This window comes from Achroia grisella, unplaced genomic scaffold (genome assembly GCF_030625045.1).
Source record: "Achroia grisella isolate CSIRO2021 unplaced genomic scaffold, CSIRO_AGI_Agris_v1 utg8015, whole genome shotgun sequence".
Classification (NCBI taxonomy): Eukaryota; Metazoa; Arthropoda; class Insecta; order Lepidoptera; family Pyralidae; genus Achroia; species Achroia grisella.
The window spans coordinates 50,777-78,542 of record NW_026713027.1 but is presented as its reverse complement, the minus strand read 5'-3'; the positions used below and the strand labels follow the sequence as shown (position 1 = coordinate 78,542).

General features: G+C 32.0%; 2 protein-coding genes and 1 pseudogene across 2 annotated transcripts; 1 reads left to right on the top strand and 2 right to left on the bottom strand.

Annotated features, from left to right (window-relative positions):
* Positions 1-4,405: 4,405 nt before the first annotated feature.
* Positions 4,406-9,505, bottom strand: LOC131851690 (venom serine carboxypeptidase-like; annotated as a pseudogene).
* A 4,088-nt stretch (positions 9,506-13,593) lies between these two features.
* Positions 13,594-16,540, top strand: LOC131851696 (venom serine carboxypeptidase-like). The gene is made up of 8 exons (XM_059202218.1): positions 13,594-13,601; positions 13,743-14,032; positions 14,118-14,236; positions 14,333-14,500; positions 14,716-14,883; positions 14,992-15,251; positions 15,922-16,056; positions 16,414-16,540. The coding sequence occupies exons 1-8, from the start codon at positions 13,594-13,596 to the stop codon at positions 16,538-16,540; spliced, it is 1,275 nt and encodes a 424-aa protein (XP_059058201.1).
* A 681-nt stretch (positions 16,541-17,221) lies between these two features.
* On the bottom strand, positions 17,222-26,956 carry LOC131851689 (venom serine carboxypeptidase-like). The gene is made up of 8 exons (XM_059202212.1): positions 26,692-26,956; positions 22,205-22,530; positions 21,594-21,706; positions 21,268-21,441; positions 20,293-20,460; positions 19,588-19,847; positions 19,104-19,235; positions 17,222-18,088 (listed from the first exon to the last, which is right to left on the bottom strand). The coding sequence occupies exons 1-8, from the start codon at positions 26,727-26,729 to the stop codon at positions 17,689-17,691; spliced, it is 1,611 nt and encodes a 536-aa protein (XP_059058195.1). The 5' UTR covers positions 26,730-26,956; the 3' UTR covers positions 17,222-17,688.
* Positions 26,957-27,766: the final 810 nt, after the last annotated feature.

The window sequence follows — 27,766 nt, the reverse complement described above, 5'->3', positions numbered from 1 at the left end:
TCATTGCTGTATGTTTTCATTAGAAACACGATCCACCAGCACCTATTCTTTTATAATGAGTTAATTTCGTGTTAGCAAAATTGATAATAATAATTAATATACATACCTTTTGCAGAAATGATTGAACACCATTTTCCCCAAATCCAACTCCCCACCCTCCTCCCTACCACTATGATATGTGATTTCCAAATCCACATGGTTGAATAAGAAATAAGTGCCCACTTTGTAAGGTTTTGTATTGACAATTGGTGCAACAATGTCCTGATAAAAAAAATAAAAATTATCAATGTTAAAATTGATAATTTAACATTATTAAAATTATAGATAAATATTTATTGATTTATTGGAAATATAACAAATAATTCCTTAAATCAATTATTGTTGATAACTACAACCAGTGAACAAAATTTGATGACCCATTTGATTACATTTGGGCAAATTTCAAATGAATGTAAATATTCAACACCATAGCAAAATAATTATTTTGTGTATGACTGAAAATTTATAACTGATTCCAGGCTATTTAAAAGTATAGAAAATTTTATTTGAGAATTTTACTTTTCAGAATCAAGTCCAAAGACTTAAATATTAAGACATATATAACTTAAACATAAGATAAAATATGCTGAATCTTCATAATCTAATATTTTATTACAGTTTAAATTTACACATTTAAGTCGTTTTTATTAACCTACTATATATATATGCATTAGCAGAAAAACAGTACCAGTAATAAGTATAAGTGTGTTAAGTGTGTTTTAATTTATATTAACTATATATAGATAAATAAATATCTATGTTGTGATAGTATTTTTTATTATTTATCACTAATACTGTCAAATACTGTTTCAAGATAGTTTCAAAATAACCAAATGATGGGATGAGATGAGTGAAATATTCTAACTCACATATATTGTAAATATAAAATGTATTACTTACCATATCCCTACGAATTTGACAACCCATTGGGAAACCAGTACTGCAGTAAGTCTTGCCTCCATCATTCACTAAATAACACCAAGTCACGGGCATGTTATCTAAGATCCAGTGATGCTGGTAGCACAGGCCATTCCCATTTTGAGCAAATTAGCTTCTTGATAGACTCCGGATGCCTTGTATGTCCTTTGACATAGAGCTCTACAGCCAACATTATCAAGGAAATTGATTTTATATGGGCTTGGACGTATTCTCTCACCAAAGACCACTTGACCAAGGTTCTCAACAGGTGATTGAGTCTCATCAGAAAGGCAGAAATCAAAGTGATGGTATTCAAATGGGATTACAGATTCTTCAGTATTTAATCTGTTCACATGTATTATTTCTATTCTGGAATTAGTATTTGATATTTTAGTTTAATCACCAAGGCAAAGTTATCTATGTGAAATATAATATATAGAGACAATGTTAGTCCACCAGAATGATTCATGAGAGTAATTATCATATTAATGTTTTAATATGACTATGGATTTAAAATTAATGAGGATTACATTCTCTAAACCCTATAAACTTAATTTAAATTATAGACAATTACCTTTTAATTACAGCTAAGTATATTTCCAAGTAGCAGGTAAGTAGATATAACTTTATGAGTAATAATTATCTGATTCTGTTATCAATAATGAGGCAGTTTTTAGTAATACAGTTTGAACTTAAAGCCTGAAATACATGTTGTTGATTTACGGTTACATTTTATAATGTATAGGATATAGGACTTACCTTGCACGATTTCCCATTATCTTCTCCGACTCGACAGTAATTCACTGGAGCCAAGCCGGGTAAATAAAAGGCTCTTACAGAAGTCAGATAGGAAAAATGCGCAAACCGCACAGATGACAGACATGATGTGATGTTCCAAAATACAATTCCACAATATACCTTTAAGTGAACACCATCCATCATAAGATGTATACACAAGAAAATGTAGACGTCATAATAATAAGAACCGAACACAAACAAATACTGGTAGTTGATTTAGTAACTTATTCAACAATTTAATTGACCATTAATTTGTCGCCGTCGAAAACGTCATCGCTATGATCGCCGTACCAAAGTCATAGACAATTATTTACTTTTTAAGGAATGTTTTTTTTTTTTTATATATTTTGTTCGGCACTAGAAACATCAAACATAGATCAGGTATTTTTTCCAACTTTTTTAAAAATTATTTAAGTGAAATAATCACACCATGCATTTTTTTTCAACTTTAATTGTTTATCTAGAGCACCACCCACTGTAGTTGTTAAATTACTTTTTAATTATTAGAACTTTTCTGGACTTCCGTGTCACTTAATCACGCCTAATTTAGAAACTATAAATTTAAATTATACTCTATGTGTTATTCTTATGCCATATGCTACGTTACTACAACGTTACATCGAAAACTTTAATAATAATTACAGAAAAAAGGGAACTAATAACTTTTTTCGCGCTAGTTTTGCAAAATTATCACCAGAAAGATGACGAAGAGGAGCAACAAAAAAGAAAGAGGAAATCCGAATTTATAAGGGTCTGATTACAGGATAATTAATACCAGAATCACTATCCCGAGAAAAACTTTGAATACATTGTATTTATGGAGAATAAGTGGTAGAATAAAAAAATTGACTATTCAGTAGAATAAATTTAAGATCGTCATTTTTGAACGCCCAGGTTATATAGTCTTAAAAAATGACAAGAGTCTTAGTATTTTTCTCCATTCTTTCTATTTCAATCTATTGTTTGTGTACTATGGTATAGATACCTAATAATCCCATAAAACCGTCTCCATCACATCCGGCAAGTCGACCAATATTTTTTATGGATCATAATGAATGAATAATGCACTCAACGGTATAGGGAAGAAGGGTGAATGGCGTTCATTTAACGAAAGACATGGTGTATTTTATAAGATTATTTATTGCAAATCAAAATTAAGAAAAGTAACAAAGTCAATTTAATTATCGAGTAACCAACAATTTAAGAAAATATAAAAACAAGCATGTAACTTTATTCTACTAGTAGTAGGAAGACATTATTTTAAAAAAAATCTTTATTTTTATTGGAGAACAATTGCATATTGCTCTGATATGGGTAATGCCGCTCAAGATAGGTACGGGGTAATGTCTAATAACCAGTAAAATATAATCATTAAAGAAATATTCATAAGATCAATCTTGTATAATAAAAGTAAAATCTACAATCCCCAATTCCGATTTCTACGTAAAATTTGCCTTTTTCATTAGATGTCAAATATACTTCAATTATTGTAATATATATATGATATAAAATAATAATAAATATTAGAGGTAAGATAAATTAGAAATAAAAATATTTTATCCTTGCATACATAAATCACATAGATATGTATCTATCTGCGAATCCCACCCTGAACATGTAGCATGAGCCCATAGTCCGCAGATGGTTATATTACATTTAGCGATACCAGAATTCATATTTTTTCCAAATTCCTGTTAAATAATACATTTGTTATAATTTCTATCATCCACATTCATTTTATCGTCGCAAAGGTGCTCTTTATCTCTCACTATCTGAAGAATTTTCATGGAAATTATTCTTTTAAGATTTTTTTATCATGTTTTTTTTCTTTCTTTTGGACAAACTTATTTTAATCATAGTTTTAGCAGATTGAAGGTCTTTTTCGGTCTTTTCGGTCTAACAACTTTAGTGGCGATCCTTTGACGTTTTCTTAGCATCAGCTCATCTGGAGAGCCATTACCTCTCTTTAATTTAATTTTAGGACTTCAATTTTTTTTTATTGTTAATATAACAATAAAAAAAATACGACAAAGGGGTAATGGCGCTCAGGTGAGCGGTATAACCCCCAACCGGTTGTTTTGTAATTAATTAGAAATTAAAAAGAATCATGCGCAATTGTTAAAAATTAATTGCATTACCATAAAATAGAATAGTTTTATTATTAGAAAAGTATACTTAATAATTAAATAAGCGTTAAAATTTTAGACTTAGCGCCATAAAACACTTACTTATGCACTTATGAAATCAGTATGGCCGTAAACGAAAATCCGCACTTCACGATCACATGACGCGAACTTACTGTCTGTTTGCATTTGAAAAAGTTTGAACCAGGGAAGTTGGTCAGTTAGCATCAATCCATCAGGGGATCGATCTGATGTATTACAAGTATTAGCACTGAGGAACTAATTCTACCCTTTCATTTAAGCTGTTTATTATAACTTGAGAAGCATATATAATATCTATAAAGTATTGTATTTACAACAAAAAGAAATTAAAAACACCTTTTCGCTAAAAACTCCTCCTGTCCCTAAAATTAGCTAACATAATCTAGGTACCTATCTGTTTATAATGTTAAATAATAATCTTATTTTAGGAAATAGGTTTTAGATTCAAAAATTTATTCCTAATTAGGTACAAAAAAATAGTTTATCGTAAGAAAATTGCACAAATATATAATAATATGTTATTACAAAGGACAATTTAACTATTTTAATTGCAATTGACGACGTCGCAGCGACTTTTTTTCCACGTTAACCAGCGACCCGGTGTCCTCTTCCAGAGTGATACCGCGCGCGAAGGCAGTGATCAGTCCCAGACTGGCTGCGGGTTGGTTAGCGGGCACCATATGGCCAGCACCACGGACCATTACTTCTGTCAAGTTGCCCGCCACTTTATAATACCTGTTTCAGAAACATTTCATGTTTAAGTAAAACATAAAAAAATATCGAAGATATCATATATACATATCATACTTAGAGCCAGCCATGATTGATAAACTGAATGATATGCTACTGAAAAGTAAATGCTGAAATGAATATAGGAAAAATATATTACGCCCACTCCACATGATGCGGGACAAGGAATGGAAAATGATGACAACGGAACTATTTTCATAAAAACTTACCCTGCAACTTTCTTGTCATGATACCAAGGCAACCGTTTTGCTGCTTTAAAATCAGATGTACCAGAGAACTCGAGTGAATTGTAAGAATTAACCGACGGATGATATGCAACAATTATATCCAAATGGCCACTGAAACAACACAAAAATTCTATCAGTTGTATTTTAATGAAGTGAAAATGTGAACCTCTAGTCTTAGGTATATGTGTATGCAAATAGGAATGCCAATTTAATAAAGAAAAAACTAATGCCTAATCGAAAAACAATAATATCACATAGTACATACTTGTAAAGCATAACCCTATAATTTTTCAAGGAGTTCTTCGAAAAACCACATCTTAGCGCTTCTCATGAAATCAGGTACAAGCTTTCTATAGACAACACCTATAGAGGTGAAGTTTGTGTTGCCTACGTGCAATGCACGACGAACGTCTGCTGTCTGCAGGTAGTCCATGTAAGCCCCCTCCAAACTTATATCGTCATCGAGATAATTATACAAGTTAGAGAGACGTGATTCTGATAGAAAGACTTGCAGTAAGTAATTGTAGTACTGAAAGTAAAAGCAAATATTTGTTAAAATTAGTAATATTATTATTAGTAATTATTACCTAAATATATTAGGATACATTATGAGCATGTTATTAATAATCAATCTGCTAACGAATCCGTGCTGTCCATCTTTATGGAGGAGGACTACTGGCCGAAAGGAGTGATATGGCACCTACCGCGCTACATACAGCAGCCTACCGTAGCAGATTGCTGTCGTCAGTGCCATGACCACAGAGACATATATTTCATTATTATATTTATGTTAGTCAATACGGTATTTAGATTATGGACCATTAGTAGCCAAAACGAACGAAATAAATAAATAATACTAGTACAATGTTACGGACATTGAGAGAGATACGGCAATTAATTTCATAAATACCGAATTTAATTTTTAAATCATTAGGTACGCATGTAAGTAGTTAATATCTATAAATAAACAGACAAGTTCAATTGAATTTGTCTGTTTATTTATAGATATTAACTTACCCTACTTTATAATTTTGTCATTATTTTTCATACTCACCGCATAAGCTTTCACCATCTCTCCCTCCTTGATGAACTGGGTGACGGCTGCTTCTAGGTCCTTCATTGTGTCAGCAACTCTATCATCCACTAATCCTACCTCCCGCGCGAAATAACTGTACCTCTGCAGTGACAGGGGATCATTGAAGCCGTTTCCAATTGCAAGACCCTAATGAAAAAAATATAGTTAGGTATTTTTACATTTGAAACTACATTGCCTCGCCTAGGCAAACATAGTGTTGGGTTACAATCCGGTTTTGTATCAATTACGCGCTCATATAAAATGCTTTTGTTCTGATTGTAATCTTTTTTTATGTGTTAATAGACAAATAAATTTTCGACACATTTGATCAACAAAGAAAGTTATTTTCCTTCAGTAATTTCTTTACAATCTCTCACTGCACTTAAACAGAAAAAATAGACTTTAAAATACAGCTTCTTGATGGTAGATAAACGACTAAGACAAAGATTTCTACCTACATAGACTACTTAACACAGAGATTCTCTATATATTTTGTATCTACCTATCTATTATACGAACCTGAAGATTTATGGGCTCATCTTCGTCCCTATGCCATAATATTTGTACTCCCAATGAGGGTATGTGTTTCCCTGCATAAGATTCGCCGGCTATTATCAGTGGCACTTTACGCAATTCCGGAAATATCGTCATGAACTGCTGCAATCCTGCGTAGAGGTTCTCGCCGACCTGATAATGAAATAATATTCGTTACAAAAAATTAAATTAAAATAATGTTGTAAAGATCTTGATAGTTTAACATGTAACTTCTAATGGTGACCTTGTTATTAAAAATATTTTATTGTACTAAATTTATCTAAAGTTTCATTGCAGGGTAGATGTTTTTGTAATATAATTAATATTAAATAGTGTCCTAAAAATGTAACGGTTTACTCTGGCGGGCTAAAAGTGGAGGATAATACGTATCATTTACTTATTATCCTTATATCATGTTACTTTGGTTTTCAAAGTAAACCGCATGCAGACCTGATATGAGTCAGTACATGCTGGTTAGACTGGAACTCGACATTTGGAGTCAAGAGTCTCTTTGTATTATGCGTATTTACTAACTTACTACTACTTTAGCGAAGATGAAATTTGCAACGCTTAAACTTTACGTAGGTATATATATTAAATTAACCCTTACCTATGTAATATAAAAGAATTGGACATTAGTAATTACCGTAGTTTGATTAGTGGCGTATCCGCGGTCGTCGTCTGTAAAACTAAATCCGGTACCCACCGGGTTGTCAATAAACAAAAGCGAATGGTTCTTGCCCCAGGAATATTTGATTTCTGAAAACAAAACAAATTCATATATTTCACAACAATTTCAGAATTATTTTTCCCGACACGTAAACCTCACGTGGTCCCATATCTAAGAACTGATTTTCTAAGGTAGTGATCGTTAATACTTTCTATTATAGATGTATCGTAAGCTTGTTTCTCGTACAATTACATTAAAAAAATATAAAAACAATATATTCTTGCTACCTTCTAAATTGTGATCATCAGTCACTACAAAAGGTCCTATTTCTGTGAATAGTCCGTATAATGAGGACGCGCCAGGACCACCCTGTAGCCATAGGATCAGCGGAGTTTCTTCTACTGGATTGTCCGACACTGGGAAGTACCAGAACCAGAGGTTTGCATTGTACTCCTTATTGACCTGTAATTTTATCCATCGTTAATTGCACCCCTTGTGTACTTACATATTCGAATCCTATTTCTATTTACAGATATCATTGTACTGAACTGTAAGCTTCCTATTTCTATTAAAAATACTGAAGAATGTTTGTTTGTCCGTTGACCGTTGTAAACATTGACTTACTATCTATTTGCAATTGTCAAATCATTGAAATATAAATTTCAATCTGTTTAAATTACAAAAATACCTGTGATCTCATTTCGGAATTAAGCCCCTATTTCAGTGTAGCGGAACGGAAATTGTATTACTATTGTATTGTACATTTGTCTGTTGAAGTCACATAATAGTGAAGGTATAATTTTTGTAAACAGAAATAAATTACTGTGAAATAAAATATTAATTTTATTGGTTATTAATAAACCAGTTTATTTTGGTCAACTTGTTTATCGTTCAAAGTTTCATAAAAAGTAATTTAAATTAATAGCGGCCTCGGTGATCTCACGGTTTAGCACACAGTTTACTTACCAATGGTCGCAGGTTTTATTGCTCGCACGGTGCAAATTTTGGTATTCTTGACTATGATTGTTTGTATCGGTCTGGATGTTATCAATGTATATTATGTATTTACAAAAAAATATCTAAGTATTTACATCAGCTGTTGAGTACCCATAACACATGCTCTGCTTATTGTGGGACTACGTGGCTTTGTGTTAATTGTCCAGAGTTCGAAAAAACATAATAGCTTACCGTCAAGTATCCAGCATAGCTGTCCATATCAGGGAGTAAGTAGTCGGGATCAACATAAGCTGCTTCTCTGGCTTCTTTCAGTTTCTTCTCCTCAATGAAGGGCGTGAGAAGTAATGGCGACCCGGCTTCGAAGGCAGCTCTAGCTCTACCAGTCGTGTATGTCCGTTCCATAAAAGAAAGAACTGGGTCTGGAGCCTCATCATATGGCAGCTCTGGTGGGGCACTTTTGCCAGTTCCCGACACTAAATGGACGCATCTGTTTGAAGCAAAATATTATATCATTCATCAGATTTAAAGATTAACGCCACTAAAGAAATTATTTTATTTAAAGATTAAATTAAAACTAGTTACTGCATCAATTTAATCAAGCACAATCTCATTTAAAATTAAAATCCAGCGCCTTATCAATTAAGAAAAGTTATTCTAAATGTATTAATGTTATTATACATATAATCTGATTTGTAATAACATAATTAACAGATTCACACCATTTACAGAACTGTTTATGTTTTACTCAACATTATAATATAGTAAAAGATTGTTTTCATCACGATGGGTGATAATATTTTTGATATCGAATGACAAGGATTGTTCAAAATAATGCTTTTAAGGTAAGTTAAAACTATTTTTCTTTTATATTTAATAAAACTAATGGAAGTCGAATGGTCGCAATTAGATCACACCTAATTCATTTAAATTAAATAGGAAAATAAATTTAAATGAATTATTTGTGTGTCAAACGTGTGGTAGTGTGTATATTATTTTTTTATACAGTATTAATTTTCTGCACTCCTTCTGTATATAAACTTTAACTGTTTAAATAAGCGGAAATAATATAAAATAATCGGAGCAATATGTTATAATTCGCTGTCATATCGCTTATTTTTTAAATAATATAGATAGATTTTTTTTGTAAACTTATTAATAAACAGATAATTTTCCTTATAGGTATTATTACATTTGAATAAATATATAGTTACAAATGAAAAACAACTTACATGAGCAGCATCCACCACAGTAACATCTTGTGACGCGACTTGCGAAACTAGTTGGCCAACCTGTTCTCCTGGACCCCTAAGACGGAATGATGCCGAGGTCCTAGCCAGGAACCTTCTATACTACGTCGGCTCTCGTTTGCACTTGCGCCTTGAACTTGAATTTATCTCGATCTTATATACAGGCTGTTCTTAAAACTTCACTGCTTTCTGTTTTGATATTATGTAAATATCCCATATATATAATCCCGTATATGTTTGTCAAGTTAGATGTGATATAAAGCCGCCAAAATGACATGCTGTTGATAACAATTAAGCAAAGTCTAGCATTTTTGTCGTATTATCAACTCGATGATTTTTGTTGAAAAAATAAAATAACCGGTACATAAAATATTACATAGTAGATAATAAATAAAATATTACTTCTGCATTCAGTAACTGCTATGGACTAAAATTACGTGTCATACATTGAACATATTATAATTACATAATATACAACAATGGAGCGATTTTTACGGTGTCATAAGCATAGTTCCGTCGTTTAATAGCAAGTTGCAATAGTTGAGATATTATAGAAATAAACTGCATTAGAGATCAGCCTGTATATACGCAGCGAACAGGTATGGGGTACCAATGACCTGTTTAACATAATCCTGCTCCCACGCTCCGACATTCACGATAGATTCTTGCACGCTCTCAAATGTGATTTGCTCTATATTTAGGATATTTGTTGTAGGTAAACATCAATGCGATACAGTTGGTACGTGAAAGAGTTAACCAAGCAGCTATCGAAGGACTCACGTGAATCAAATGACATCAAAATTTCCCACGGTTCAATTCGGATGGGTTTATCCCGTGATCTTATATTTTTAATACCTCCTAGAAAAAAATAATTTAATTCAGCAAATTACTAACGAGCTATTTTGACATCACGTAAAAATACCTATTCAGCAAATTTTACTAAAAAGCTACAGGCTAAGTTATGAAACTGAAATATTTTCTCCAAAAGTTAAATATTTCGAAAAAATAGAAAGGTTTTGGAACAATATTTATTAATTTAATCACGTACTGTAGATAATAGTGACTATAGAGTCAATGGGTCGTAGAGTCCTCGTACCTACCATGAACAACGATTTCAGTAGCACCTAGCTGATTTTTTAAGATTGACTTTATATGTCATATTCTAATAATATTATTATTGGTATTTCCACTGGAGAGTTAACTATAGAAATATTCTATTTTTTTTTGTTTTGGTTTTGGGCATATTTACCTGTCTGTCTCCACTATTTCAGCCGCCAAACAGATTTCATTATAAATTGTGAGATGTTATAAAAGTAAAATTATACTCTAAAGATATTTCCTTATATACGACACGTCAGTACTCCGGAATGGCAACTCACGATGTTTGACTACTAGGCCATGATGCTATCTTGGGGGCTTGTTTACAAAAAAAGAATATATTGTGTTTCGTGCAAAGCGGCAATTTGCTATATATTTGATCAATTGAAAAATATATGACCATTTGCCAAATTCGGTGGCAGTTGATAAGTGTGACTTAGGTATTCCACAGCAGAGTTCAACACCCTTGGATTAATTAAATACATTTTCTATAATATCTATTTAAATTGAACGAGTTCCATGACATTTGCATATTAATAAGTATTTTATTATTTTTTGTACTTTAAAATTACTTTATATCCTATATTTGATGATCAGATTAATTTATGGCCTGTTGTAACGAGTGCATCTAAACAGGTGTCCACGTGAAGTATTTCAATAACGGGTTTACCGTTTTATGTTGGAAATGTTAGAAAGTTTCCGGAAACCGACAAATAATTATGGAAACGTTTCACAAATACACTTTTAATTTATTTCTGAATTGTATAGTGTCAACACAATAATATTATATTTATGAGTACTATTGTCTATCCTCTTCTGCTGGCAAAATTCTTGCTTTGTAAGATACGTTTCAGTTGAAGGTTGATGTTCAGCATTCAAATTACAGGTTACGGAGGCATGATCGATATGGCAACGCATGAGAAATGTATGAGGGTCACATGCTCATACATGTTCATGTATGCATTATACCACCATGAAATAAAAAAAGAAAACAGGCTCAAGTTGTTTATCACAGTTAGACTGTAAACCTACCTCAATCTTGCCTATTTCAGAAGCGAAGTAACTTACTTTCTAACGTGTACATCGGTTCACAATTCAAGCTCAAACTTAGAATTATGTCTCTGGAATGGTAACGCGTGGCTGGTATCACGGTTGTCATATGCTAACATGTTGTAATTTATTATCTTTAAAAAACACATAATACTACAATGACCATATGTATATACTATGAAGTTTACGTGAAATGATATTCTCTGTATATCAGTGAATCTTTCCGCTCTAATTTAAATTTGACGCGGTGGATTTTGTTTTAAAAACTAGTTTAGTGTGTATTGCGCATACGACAACATAGAATTCCGTCTCTCAATTTCTCCTTTTTTTTAACAAACATAAAGAAAATTGCTACTGACGTTTTAGTTTTTTTTATATATATAACACGAGACAAGAGAAACAAGCATGCGGCTCACCTGATGGTAACTGATTACCGCCGCCCATGAGCAACACCAGGGGAATTGCAAGTACGTTGACGGCCTTTTTAAAAGCAATAAGCTCTTTTCTTGAAGGGTTCCATATCGTATCGGTTCGGATATACCATTGCTGGAAGGTTATTCCACAATGTGGTTGTGCATGGCAAAAAGTTTCTAGAAAACCGCACTGTGAAGGACCGTCATTCATCCAGATGATCAGGATGGTATTTTAGTTTCTGGCGGGTGGTACGATGGTGAAACTCAGCAGCTGGTTTTAATCCGAACAATTCCTCAGAACACTCCCCGTGATATAGGTACCCCTACCGTATGGTAGGAAATGTACAGAGATGCAATATCTCGCCGCAAAGCCGAGTCGAGTCTGTCACATGACGTTGATTACCAATGATTTTGGCTGCTCGGTTCTGCCAGTCGGTTGTCAGGTCGACTTCTAAGCATTAACACAGCCTTCCGTCTTGTAAAACTATTTTGCTTATTACGTTTAATTAGGTATATGATTCTACTTACTAATAAAATAATATACTCCACCTTTATTTGAATTGTATTTCTCGATGGAACTTGTATATTTAAGTTCAATAAGGATATTTTCCCAATCCTGTTCTTAGTCAATAAATTATAATAATATTAACTATTTAGGATTATTTGCTTTAAACTATAATAAACTGCAAGTATACGCAGATCACTATCGAAATTATTATTGTAATTTGTTATTATAGTTATAGTTCAGAACAAATTATGACAATGTTTCAAATAGATTGACACATTGTTTAACTAGGATTTCCTATTTAACAATGTACATTTAAGATGACCTTGTATATATACATATGTACTTACATAGATATATAATATATATACAGAAATGCGGGATATAATTTGAGTCAGATTTCAAAATTACCTATCGCATAAAGTTAAAAAGGTTTTCAAAATTACGTAACGCCAGAATTATGTAGTGTTAAATGATTTACCTATTCGAACACCAATTAGGTTACGCGTTATAAATGCATTTGTACTTACTGTTCTGTTGTACATTTGTTAACACTTTTGTATAGATACATATAGTGTATCTGCTAACTTAGGAAACCATGTTGAAACTGTTCGAACTCATATTTTTTTATTTATGGTCAGTGTTTTTATCTACAGAGTAAATATGAATGTATAAAAGACTCCTATTTCCGCATTTAGACCGTTATGCGTATAGAACGGAGACTAATGTAGCTCCTCTCAGAAGTGCGGAAGCTTGCTGGTTTTCGCAGATTTCTCGAAGTATAATCATGTGCGACCAGTGAATTTGTATACGTTCGGAGACCAGACTACTATGTGCTTCAAGATTGGGAAGTGGATAATAAAACGGCTTCGAAGCTGACTGAAAAATCGAGACTGAATGATGCTCCAGTAATACAAGACTCAGCGGCATACGTCGTTGCCACGTTTTTAAGATTCTGTCACGTTATATTTAAACTCAACGCAATGTGGATAGACTCATGGATTGTTAGTAATGTGGACTTATATAACCCCATTGCTAGCGATTTACCATGTCAGGTTGATCTCCACGCCAATGCCCCCTGGTAACCATCATAATACGATAAATTCACCTTTTCATCCTCCACTGGTGCCCCGCCATAACATCCCATATGGGGAAGTCAGTAGACTTGCCCCAAATGGGGATACCGATCGTGGGGGTCTATTATTACATTTTTTACGAATAATCTTTAAAATATATATTTTAAATTATTAATTTTTACAGTTTATCCCAATACAATATTATTGTAAATGCTGAAAGCACATGTGATAATTGTCTCATATTAACGGCTCTAATAAAGAACGGCAGTGTCGAGCTGGCTAGAAATTTATCGCAAGTGAACTCTGACAATTTTAAAGGAGTCGTAAGTTATTCAGGATTCATTACCGTAAAAGAACAGTACAATTCGAACATGTTTTTCTGGTATTTTCCTCATCCTGAACAATCGAAAGAAACACCATGGATCATTTGGCTACAAGGAGGTCCTGGTTACTCATCTTTATTCGGACTTTTTATTCTTATTGGTCCTATACACTTAAAACATGACAAAGGTACTCCACTTGTAAAGTTTGATTGAATGAAACATCAATATCCAACAAAATTATATTAATTTAAAGAATTTCATAAACATTGCAGTTCAGTTGAGAAATATAACTTGGGCAAATGACTACTCTTTATTATTTATCGATAACCCAGTTGGAGCCGGCTTCAGTTTTACTACTGACTATCGTGGTTATATCTCCGATGAAGATGCTGTGAGTACTTTACATTTTACACTACTTAACTGAATTTTTCTATAAATGTTTAATAATATATAATAATTTAATATTAAAATTATATAATAATTTTAGATTGGGGAGCAACTTTACGAGTTTCTCCAACAGTTTGTCCAAGTATTCCCTGAGCTTCACGATGCACCACTGTTTATTGCGGGAGAATCGTATGCAGGAAAGTACATTCCAGCATTAGGAATACAAATTCACAGACACCGTGAAAAAAACCATCACATTAATTTAAGGGTAATTATAAGTATTTTTTTTTATTAAGTACCAATCATTTGTATACTAAAATAAGTAAATTTCAACTATATGGATAGTTGTTATTTTCTAACGCACGCAGACCGCATTACCTCTCCGAATTGCTATATATACTTATAATGTATTTATGCTATGCATATAGAAATCTATTTCTTTTGTGAATTATGCTTCTAGTAACTAACGCAACTATATTTTAGGGTATGGCTGTTGGTAATGGTTTAATAGATCCACGGAGTATGATGCATTACAGTGACTTATGCAAAGCATTAGGTATCCTAGATACAGTACAACTCAATAAAGTAAAAGAATTGGAAACAAGTATAGTAAAGTTGATAGATGAAAATAAAATTGTTAATGCTTCTAATGTAAGTATGTAAACTTTATTATGTCTTTATATGGCAAAACTTTTTTAACTACTAATCTATCTAATTCATAGTCGAAATGACTATTCATAACTTTTCCATACTTTACAGAAATTTAACGAAACTATAGAATACATCAAGAAACAGAGTGCTGTAAATATATACAACTTTCATAAAGAGCCTGATGTAAACACTACACAATTTGAGAGATTCGTTAATAGGGCTGACGTTAGGAATTGGATTCATGTTGGAAACGCCACGTATAATCTAAATAATGAAATAGTCTACCAAAAGATGTTACCTGATATTATGAATAGCACTAAACCATTCGTGGAAGAATTGTTGGAACACTATGGATTCCTGTGTTACAGGTGAAACTTGTTATATTTTTCTTGTATTGAAGTACTGTCAACAGTTTATTGAATCTAAGTTTTTTAACGCATTAACATGCATCTGTAGCGAAGCGGAATGACAAACCACGCTGTATATCTTCAGACCATTATAGCAAAAGTTACGTTTTTGTTTATAAGACTATGTAATATTATGTCACATGTGATAATATTAATTAACGTGCTTATATAAATTTATTCTTAGGAAACTAACTCAATTGGACATTGAGTGAGTTAGAGTTAGTTAGATATACAGCGTGGTTTGTCATTCCGCTTCGCTGTGCTGTGGATTAAGTACTAATTTTGGGTACATGAATTACATGAATACGAAATGGTGCACCCAATGGTGATAATGTGATGGCTTCCAGGGTTGACCGCGTGGAGGTCCTGTCATGATGCATGGTACAAGCCGCCACTATTTTCCATTACTAATTCATTCCCACCTGTTGAGAAGTATTAAAGTTTGTACCAAGAGTGTACGTAAACTGTTAATTAACGATATACGCTCTACCTTCTACTGCGAAGGCAAGGCGAATTGTCTCGTTTGTAGAACATTTAGATTTGATGTTCCCAGATAAAATTTATTTAAACAGATATACCTAGAGTTATATATATATAAAGTTTTATTGTACAGAATACTTTTCTTTAACAGTGGTCAGCTCGACTTGCTTTTGCCGTACAGCTTGTCTAAATATACGTATCAAGAGCTGAGCTGGTCTCGCCAAAAAGAATACAGGAGTGCACCAAGGAAGCGACTTCGCCAATACCCGAGTCAAGCACTCGTGGGGTAAATATGATAGGAAAACTGTTTAACTCATTTTTACTAACTTTGAATAATAACAAAATACAGTTTTGAGGAATCTTTCCCTAAACTTCGTCAGATCTACCGTATTTTGTTATTACTATTTTTTAATTACTTTACATGAAGATACCACTTCGCCAATTCTGAAATGCTTTTTTATTAATAGAGAATATTTCTATTTATATTATTCTATACTCTGTTGGAACTGCATATTAATTTAACATTATGATTTATTATATCATTAAAATTCTGATTATTGAAGTTGTTTTTTGCAGTTGGGGAAACAATATTATGAATGTAATTTTACAACTACATTTATTTCAAATTGATACATTGTTTTAGGTTTAAAAAGTACGGTGGAAATTTTATGGAAATACTAATACGGGGAGCCGGCCACATGGTGCCTCTTGAACAACCGGATGTTCTGAAATTCATCATGGACAGTTTCATTAGTCAATTCACATCTTAATTGTTGCATTTTAATTGAATGAAAATTTTACATTAAAATAAAATTTTACATTAAATAAAATTTTTATCATATTTTTCTACGTTATACAAATATAGAGAATAACGGTGGAGGTATTGCTTTTTTTATGAAACTTGAATAGCTATCATACTGATATCCCACCTGATGGAAAGTGGTAACCTTATAAAGCACACTGTAATATGAACGTCACAAAAAAAATTGTGACGCCCGAAGTACCGTTTGCATTGCCATTCTCAGAGATTAAAGTGTTCTATCTGCGAAATCTGATATTTCACTGTCATATCCTTAAACCAGAACAAGCTGATTGGGAGTGTTAATAGATAGGTCAGCTCTTCTGTATGCAAACAATGAAAAAAAAAACAAAATACCTAATTATTTTTTTTTATTAAAAAACATTTATGATTTACAAAGACACCTGTATTTTTGTTATACACTTAGTTTCTATTGTAAGCCTCGAATTTTTATATAGTTATAAAAAATACAAGCTAATTTTATCACAATTTATATCATCAATTTTTATTTAATTATTATGAGATTTGCGTTTAATTTAGAATACGTTGATTTTCAGCAACCCAAACTTCGAAAATCTTCATTGACATCTTTAGAAGTCATACAACAATTTAATATTTCAAATATTTTTTGTTCGGAGCTAGAGAGATTCAATTCAATTACAAAAAAAAATATTTATAAAAATTACTTACTTCTTACTTTATTTTTGATTTAAATTAGGAAGTAATGGATTTTGATGTCCAATGACTAGTTTGTGCAGTAACTCTATTATGGTTTGTACTTACATACCATCTAATGGTTGTTGCCTATAATATTGATTTATTCCAAATTCTTCAGTTTCAAAACTAGTTAAAAAGCAGAGCACGAAACACGTTACACACAATATTATATTTCGAAAATACTATATTTCTGATATCTACTATATTTCAGAGTGACTATAAGTTCTACTTAATTTGGAAATAGACGGCGCTATGTGATATGTCCACAGTTATGTATTATTATCTCTCTTTCTATCCTTAAAACACTAACTGGGATTGTACTTATTAAAAGATTATTTGGTATATGCACCTATTTAAATTAGTCTACCAATATTTTTCTCCATGTATGATTCGTAGTAAATACTATGTCATTGTTAGTACGCCATCAGAAATAGAGGAATTATCATCTACAACCTCATAAAAATATGATGTACTTCGTCTTTTGAATCGCAAAATGTATATCACACCACCAGCAATTATCAACATTAATATGGCATTAATTATAACACTGACTATCAAGGCCGCGTTTCCATATGTAACTGTTTCATTTGTTTTTATGTCTGATACGTTACTTATTACTTCACCAGATTGTAATTTTGTAGATGTACTATTATAAACATTGTAATTTTGTGGTATAGGCAAATTGAAATTTCTAACAAAGTAGGAAATCAATTTCTGGGTTTGTTCAGGTTTATCAATTGGTACAAGGTGTCCTGCGCCGCGCACCAACACTTCAGTTAAGCCTCCACCACTCTTGACGTAACTATAAAAACAAAATAAGTTGTAAATTATTATACATACATTTTCGATTATATCTATCTATCAAAATAAATAGCACAACATAATATAAAAGAATTTTTCTAAAGTAGGGCGATTAAGCATGCAGTCCTGATTGTAAATGTTTGTCACAATAAGTTACGGCACCTGCTACAACCAAAATATTGCAGGTATTGTCTATATTTTAGGAACATTTGAGCTCTCTTCTTGAAGGTTTCAATAATATTGTAATATCGCATTTTATTCTATGAGCCCAATAGACTTAAAAACAATGTAATAAAAGAAATATACATTTATATATCCCAATCAATTGTATATATTTTAATTATAAATTATAGAAGGGATAACAGTTATTATCTTACATTGTTACTCTGTTCCCTTATTATTAAGTAGCGTGATAGGTCCCTCACCGCTATAGCGTAAACAATATTACAAGTTCATGTAGGCACAACTATTATAGCAGCGAAATTCTACCTTCATTACTGTCTTGGAATATGTTTAAAAGTATTATATTATATAAGTAGAATTTACCTCTATTATTGTTAAGCTATACTCTACTCTAAAGCTCTGTAAGATCATTATTAGATAAATACAACAACCCACTGTCGTCCCGCTACTGGGCACGTTCACTTGGCACTATTTCGCGTTTTTGATGCTAAGTGCGTTTCTGGTCTCTTACAACAAGTAGATGGAAAAGAATTGGAGATGAAAAGGACTGTGTGTCATTTGAAGTGATATTTGATATATTGGTTTGTTCGGAAAATAACACATTTTTATTTCGGAAATGAATGTCAAAATATTTATTATAAATGAATAAACCAGGCCTTTCAAGTGATCATAAACAATTGAATTCGATAAATTTAACCTCTTACCGATCTTACATGTTGTAATTCGGCGATTTGCTTTAACTATTGCCTTTATCCTGTCTTTTTCTTATATTACGATGGTACTTTATATGCTTCTAGCATACGATTAAAGATCGTGAATGTCATATATCTTACCCAGCCACACTGTCGTTATACAACACCGGCGTTCTCGGTGCATTCATGAATTTGTCGCGCTGACTCCAAGCCCATGAGCGACGGCGTCCTTCAGCATTCAGAACACAAGGGGCAACAGCATCCAACTGACCACTGCAATTATGTATGTGGGTTTGTGTTATACTCGTAATATAGCGTGACTGCTCATATTAGACTATTTTATATAAGTATATTTATTTCAGTTGTTTAGTCCCTACTCCTCTGTTTGATACTGACTCTATATTTGTATGTGATATATTTATGACTGTTCATTCAAAAAGTAATATTTCATGTTATTACCCCATAAATAAATTGCAAAGGGCTTAAAATACTTTGACTTAAATACTTTATTTATTGCACGTCCGCTGCTACTTCAGACCCGTCACTCTTCAGGTTATATCGGTCGCTTTCAGATTCTACCCAGGCCTCCTATTACTAGTTTATATTATTAAAAACTTCAACATACCAGTATATTAAAATCCTGTAATTCTCCAATAGAGTTTCCATTTCTAACGTATTATTGCTTAGGAAATCGGATATTAATTTTTCAAACACAGTTTCATTTGAAAATGCAAATTTAATGGCGCCGACATGTATGGCTTGTTTTATTTCGTTTCGGTCGACAAAAGATATAAATTGATCCACATTTATTGCATCTTTCAAAATATTGTAACTTTGTTTTTGCAAAGTTATATTTTCCAATTCGTTCAACAACTGCTCACGTAACTGAAATTAATACATAGATAGTAAATATATATATTACATACATAAATTAAAATATTTTCTTATATGTTATCAAAGTTACTTCATTATAATAATTAAACTTCGTTAATAATAATAGTATAAACACTGAAGTAAACTAGTGCCAACAGCCACATATTTTTCTTATGTACATAAACCTTGTAGACATTTTGCTACCATATCGGACTGGAGTACAAAAAAAACTCGATTAGTGACTTTTTTGCACTCCTCATACGCTAACTTCTCCTTCAGACGCTAACAACTATGTATTACTTTTGTAATAATTTGTCACATTAATTTAAAGGTATTGTAGTCTATTGTGTTGTGTGTTGAGTTCTATTTCCACATAGACTATAGTCTATGAGTACATTATTTCGTAAATTTACCCTTCATAAGATTGTATGACTAAAAATAATACTATAATACTTACACTGCTTGCTAATTTATAATTGTTGTCTGTTATAGCTTTCAAATAAGCATCTTGTAAAGGTTTAACAATTTGAACACCGTTTGAATCAATCAAACCCCATTCATAATATACTTTGGTGTAATCGGCTATGTCTTTATGATTGAACACTGGGTTCCCCAACATCAGACCCTGAAATTTATAAAATTTATATCAACCACCTTGCCATATTCAACATTGCAGTCGTCGCAGATATAGGTGCATATCAATACAAGCATATCTTAACTGTGATACTGGTAAGTCAATTTGAAATAATACTTATATAAGTATTTTTATATCATGTGTAATAAATATGAATAAAATATTGGTATGACTTATGGATACTGTATCTCTCTTAAATAAATCACTACTTACATACGTTTTAATGAATAAATACAATTATAATGTAATAATTTCAGTATACCCTTTTTTTTTTATAAAATATCTGTATTATATCGATCAGTCGATCGAAACATTATTTTTGAGGTGAAGTGGTTTGTAGTAAGTAGTAAGAGTAAGTAAGAGTAACTTCTCTAATGACCCAAATCTACTTGAGATTTATTTTATATATATTAGGTTTCTTATCAAGACCTGGATCGGAGTATAGATGTGAACCTGTAAGACGTGGACATTGACTCAAAAGGAAACGGGCAAACTGGAATTTTAAATGTAGTATTAGAGAAGGATGGTAAGAATTTCTTGGATATTAAAATTATTGATAATAGGCGGAGAAAAATGTTGGAGCACTCGTTACCGCATGACGAACTTATGAATAGTAGAAGGAAAGAGAGGAAGGGGAAAATCAAGACACAGCATCAAGCAGATCAAGGAAAAGTTGGAGTCGTGTAATTTCGACTACTAAAGAGATTGATGGAAAATCGTGTCTCTTAAATTATGAATGAAAGTTCTTTCCCTACTTAAATCTCATTGTATACGAGTATATACTTTTTTCATAGATACCTGTAAATTAACAGGTTCGTCCCGCTGCAAGTTGTTAGTCTGTAATATTTTGTAGGCGAACGCGGGCGCATATCGGCCGGCGTAAGATTCTCCTGCAATATATAGTGGCGCCTTGCGTAACTCCGGAAATACAGTCAAAAATTGTTGTAAAAGACTGTACAAATCCTCTGCGCACTGCAAGAAAAAGTATAAAATAATAAGTCAAAACTTTACTTTAAAATTATTCGTGTTACGACTGATAAATCATATTTAGAATTAATGTTTTGAGTTGCTGTTTTTTATATATGAAAAAAATATATTAATTAAATTAAAAGCCATTTGTTTACCTTATTCATATCTCTGATGAAACCGTCATCACTATTGGTAAAACTGAACCCAGTTCCAACCGGATTATCGATGAATAGAAGAGAATTGCCTTTCCCCCACGACGCGTCACGCACTGAAATTATATACCTGTATGGATATTCGATTATATTTTTATTTTATTGTTTTTCTACTGCCTTAAAAAAGGAGACAGTCTCTCAATGAAGTCCCTAAGTCCGAAACAAATAATACACAACATCGTAGTTTCACATATTTTTTTATTAAAAGAAAATAAGGTTGTGCACTATAAGTATACTATATAGGTATGCATATAAACTTTATTATGCATATGAATGCATACATGCATATAAATTTTATTAATATTAAAGAACCGTGGATAAAATAATATACTTACTCTGAGAGTATACAGATATCGTCATGGCATTTGTATTATAAGTAGCCATTTATTAGTCATACTATTTCCATAATCATAGTCTATATATTTTTGGATACTTACATAGAACATACTTAATCATATAAGTAAGTTCGGAACAACCAAGAAAGCTGGAGCCGATCATTAATTTAATAATCAACAAAAATATATAATTAATTTCTAATAAAATATGGTACTTACATTTCAATTCTTTATTGTATTCAAACGGCCCGATCTCGTCAAATACACCAGCCAGGCTGGTGGCCCCAGGTCCACCTTGAAGCCATATTATCCAAGGACTTTCAGTTACATTTCCTTCTGCTACAGGAAAGTACCAGAAAAACATGTTGGAGTTATACCGCTCGTCTACCGTTACAAAGCCTGAATAACTGGACACGTTCAGAAATAGACTCTTATCAACTTCTGACAAATTTCTAGCTTTTTCTGTTTCGTTTCTCTTGATGTAAGGAGTAAGTATTAATGCAGGAGATTCAGCGGCGATTACAATCACTGTATTTACTGCTACGCTGAAAGTACAAATTTAATATTGTATAATAATATGAATTGATATTATTAAAGTGAATCTTACAATGTTTCCTGCTTAATATTTGTTATTTTTTCAATAATTTATGCGTTTTAACCGTTTATGATTAACTAGCTGTGCTCTCAATTTCACCAACATGAAATATGTAGCCTATGTGTTATATATATATATATAAACTATATTACTGTAAAGTTTTATCAAAATCTATAGTGTAAAAACTATAGTATCTTGAGTATATCTACTCTATAAAAAAAAATATCTACATTTTCTAGGTAGATAGATAATCTTTTTATTACAGACAACATTAATGGTACAACCAATTATTTATAAAAATGTTATAAAATTTATCCACGTAAAATGAAAACAATAAATATAAAAAAATATTATTTTATATTTATTTTCTGACAGGAGTAGGTAAACTTGAATATTGATTGCATTGAATGATCCAGAATTGACAAGGAAATCACGTTACTCATGTATTTAATAAAATAATACATAGACACAGTCGTAATGAGAACTATACCGTGTTTATTGATATTCCACAAGTTTATCAACTAGAATGCAATAAGTAGGTACCTATCCCATTATAATGCATAAACCATCTCGAAATAGAATAATGCCAGATTGATAAGGCCGTAAGTTTACTCATGTAAACTTGCGGCCGTATCAATCTGGCGTTACTGATAACCTATACACAAGTAAATGGCGAATTTCCTCATTATTATACAGTTCATATCTCATTATTTCGCTAAGAATTCAGAACAGTTTGCATTCTAGTAATTTTAATTATATAATTATTTTTGTGGTGTAGATTTAATGGTTTGTCTAGTCTTTCTATAATCACGGGTTCAATCCCCGCACAACAAGTACAAAGATTAGTGTTCATCAGCAATTCATTTAGTGAAATTACGAGACTGGTCATCATCCTGTAACAACAATCTAATCCAACAACAACAAAGTCCAACATCTATCCTGTATAAATTATATCTATCCTATATTATTCTCAAATTTTAATAATGATTAATATTCCTTATTTTTTATTATAATTTCATATCCGTTGACAAAGCTGAGAATTACATCCAGGTACTTTTATTTTACACAAAACGAAAAAAAATAATTGACATTATTGGCCATATTGAATATTTGCAATTAATTTGGATAAACAGCTGATCTTATTCATCATCTGATTTGTTTCTGCTTTTCTTAAATTTTTTTAGTCTTATGTTGTATTATCATAAAAGTTGAAAGTTAATATGAGTCCTAACTATCAATGTGTGTGTGTGTGTAAAGTTGTATTATATATTCTATTCTTTTACGAAACTAAAAGGCAAAGTAACTGGTAAGCGTCGCCTATATTCATGGACAATACCACGGACATCATGTTATGATATAATTCCCGATGCTTGGTTTCAGAAATAAGAAAGACAGAAGTACCTATGCTTTTTATAAAGTCGATCTCGCTTTAAAGAAGTCGTCAGTACCTACTCTATTGCTCAAACTTGTGTGCATTAGCGACGGGAAAGGGAGAATTTGAGCCACTGAAAATCTTTACGGCCATTTCAGGTAAAAAAATACAATATGTTTTTCGTTCTTCAGCGAAACTTAATCAAATTTAAAAAATATGAGCTGCTTGTACAATTTTTATTGCTTTAATAGTTATCTAAGTTACACAGCGTCACGTGCATTTTAAGGTATTATATACAAAAATAGGCATATAACTAGGTACTTAGCATTCGTTAGATAAAGATTTAAATGTGTAATATTCCCTTATCTGTAAATTAAGGATATCGTTACATCAACGGAGCCATTGTGAATTTATAGGCATGGTGTCAGATTCTACATAATGATTAGATAACAAACTCCTGAGTACATAATTTTGCTCCTTTAGAGCACCGTAAGCGTTTTTTTTTAATATTGAACTGATGCCCGCTATTTCGTGTGCTTAGGATTAGTAATTGCAGTAGTCATTTTAATTTTTACGTGACTTTTATATCATTACTTTGATAATTAATTGATTCCTCTTTCCTTAACTTTGAATTCACCCTTTCCAGATCCTCGTTATACAATATCTCTTCAAATCCATTAAGACGTTCAGCTATTTAGTCGTGATAAGGTAACAGACAGGGGCATTTTGTCACTTTTAATATTAACCGTTACCATCGACTTCATCTTACTTTATTCAGATAAAAGATAGGCTATGTTCGTCCTCATAATATAATTTACCTTTAGCTCTTTAATTAGGTTTTATCTATTCAGCGGTTTAGTCAAGAATTAGAATTAAAATAAACATAAGAAACACAGTAGAACTATAGTATATATTAGCACAGACGTATAATATTAGCACAGATAACATAATATTAGATTTGTGATTCGCAACGTGCCATGAAATATTTATTTCACAGCCAAATATAATTCAATGATTTTCAGAGATGCATAATACTTAATTAGTGCAAAGACAACTAGTTAACGTGCCGTTCATATATCTGCAAATATTCATGAGGTTCCTGTTTACATCAGTTTCTATTTGTGCATATCGAAGCATTATGAGAATTATAAGCGACAGCGAATTACAAGCGGAGGGCGGGAGGAGTGTGATTGTGAAATTTGCATGCATCAAATTGTCCATTGTACTCATTATATTAATTAATTTTCAGATTAAATATTGAAATGATAACTCAAGTACTTTTAAGTGGATCATTGGCTTGTGTAATAGAACACACAAGTATATATAAAATATTGGCTGCCCCGCGAACTTCGTTCCGCCTCAGAATTGAATAATATTCTTTGACTAAATGGCATGGCAAAATAAAATAATTCTTTTTACTACTTTCCATACAATTTCTTAATATTTTCTCACCACGTAAACCTTCGTTGGAGTTCTACAAATATTTCAAATCCAAAATTAACCAGTACGGACCGGCCGTTCTCGAGTTTTAGCAAGATTAACAAACGTCATTTAATTTTTATAAAAAAGAGAAGACTATCTAGCGTGATCGACTGATGTGATTATAGCATCTATTGATATATTAGTATTGTATTAAATTCCTTTTACTATACACCATGTATTAGTAGTGTGGAAGGTATTATTTGTATTAGGAAATTTGACCCAATTGCTACTCCAGGATTTCCCCTCAAATTGCCTTACCGTGATAAGGAAACTTTGGGTGAACAAAGGTGTGCGGGGCTGTGTAAAAAACATTAGGCAGTTAAAGGTAGTGTAAGGTACTTTTACAAACTCTAAAAATATGAACGTAAAAGCCTTTTCTTGGTTAAAACACCATTTTTCTCAAACTCCTATAAATTAAATAGAACTGCTGCAAATTAAGCGGCCTAAAAAGTGGGTCGTCAAAGTATAGATATCTTAAAAAAGAAATATTCCAATAAGAATGAATTTTCCACAAAACCTGAAGTTTTAGGGGTATTTTGGCAGATATATATATTTGGACAATACCAGGCAGTTATCTGGTAACACAACCATATTAGGTCGATCTCCACATGGTTCTAAAAGTGCTCATATCTAGTTTATTTGAATTATTATTAATTTTATTGTATCCTTTTTTACTTAAAGGCCTATACCTAAAGAAAAACAGTAACGTGTTAAACCGCTATAAAACCAAGGTCGCTAAACAGGTAAATAAGTTTGAATCTAGTACTTTTTATAGCGTAACTATTGAACATATTTTGATTTTCTCTATTTTCTTAAGTATAGATAAGTATGAATATTATTTTGTACCTACATCTTAATACATAACAATATTTGTACTACTAATATACGATTCAAACTAGGTATACTTACCGAGCGAACATATGTTGTGTTCAATATAACTTTAACAATTGACAATGCCTCTGATTATTCCATCTCGAATAACAGTCGTGACGTTATGTTATGTTGTTATACTTATTAGCGAGATATAGGAAAATAAGAATTTTCCTATTTCTATATAGCTATATTATAATAGTATGTGTTGGTAAGTAAGTGTTATGCTTTATCGTTTTAGGTATAGTTGTTACATGTAGGTAGGTATTTTTTATATGCAATATTGCACATAAAAAAATAACCTATGATATTTTCATATCAGCAAAAATCTGTTTATGTTATGTTCTGTTACGGAATTAACTGTTCAATAACATATGGCATACGTACCTAAACCATAGGAAAAATGTGGCTCCAAATATATCCATTTTCTTTGAATTGAAATCGCCGGTGCAGTAACATAAACAACTTTATAACTACGTACTTTCTATGTATAAATTACAACCTGGTCACTTCACAACGATGCGGATAAAGTTCCTGACCAACGACGCTGTTTATAGAAAGTTAGCTTGTAGATTCATTGTCAATATTGTTGGAGTATTTAAAAGTACAAGTGTTGTAAACACGACCACGCGCCGTCTGGGGTCGTGTTCGCACAGCGTACTAAAGTGAATTGCGTTGGAATGCACGATCATGGCAACCCGTCGCCACCTCTGACTCAGTTCACTGGTTACGTCATAGCATTTGTATGTAACTTATCCTTATAACCTATGCTTTAGCCTATCAAAAATATGACAAGAACATGTCCATTCTCTTAAAGTTATATTTGAGTAGACAATTGCCCGTCTGAACACCCACAATTTGAAGACCACTAAACTACAGAGACTTAATCCACTTTCTCACATTCTGAAGGTCGCAGGTTCGATTGGCGCTCAACACGGCGTACAAATCATTAGTTCTCAGAAATGGCAATACATCGGACATTACAGTACAACTATTTTGTAGTATCCCATGTCGCTCCACATGAAATTTACCGTCACTTGGACGTTAGCTAGGACAGAAAGGAGTGATCACCCACCCACTCACCCATCACTACCTATCTAAGACTAAATTAGTTTTCAACAAGAACTGAAAAAAATTTGTTTAATTTCATAACTATTTAATTCAGTTTTAAAACCAGTATATTTCACACATAAATTTTCATTTCAACATTTCAAATTTAACAAACGACAAGATTTTGTTAAATTTAAAACGTATCTGTAACAAACAACAAACAGATTGTCAATTTAAATTAGAGTTGTAAATATGATATTGCTTATTTAAATTAAATAGATACTTATATATTTTTATGGGTTCACGTAGTCTTCATGTGAGTAGTCCTGTGCAGATATGAAATTATTATTCATGATAACGATTGTTTTAATGAAAGCTTCTCAATAATTGAGCATAGATCCATGAACATCTC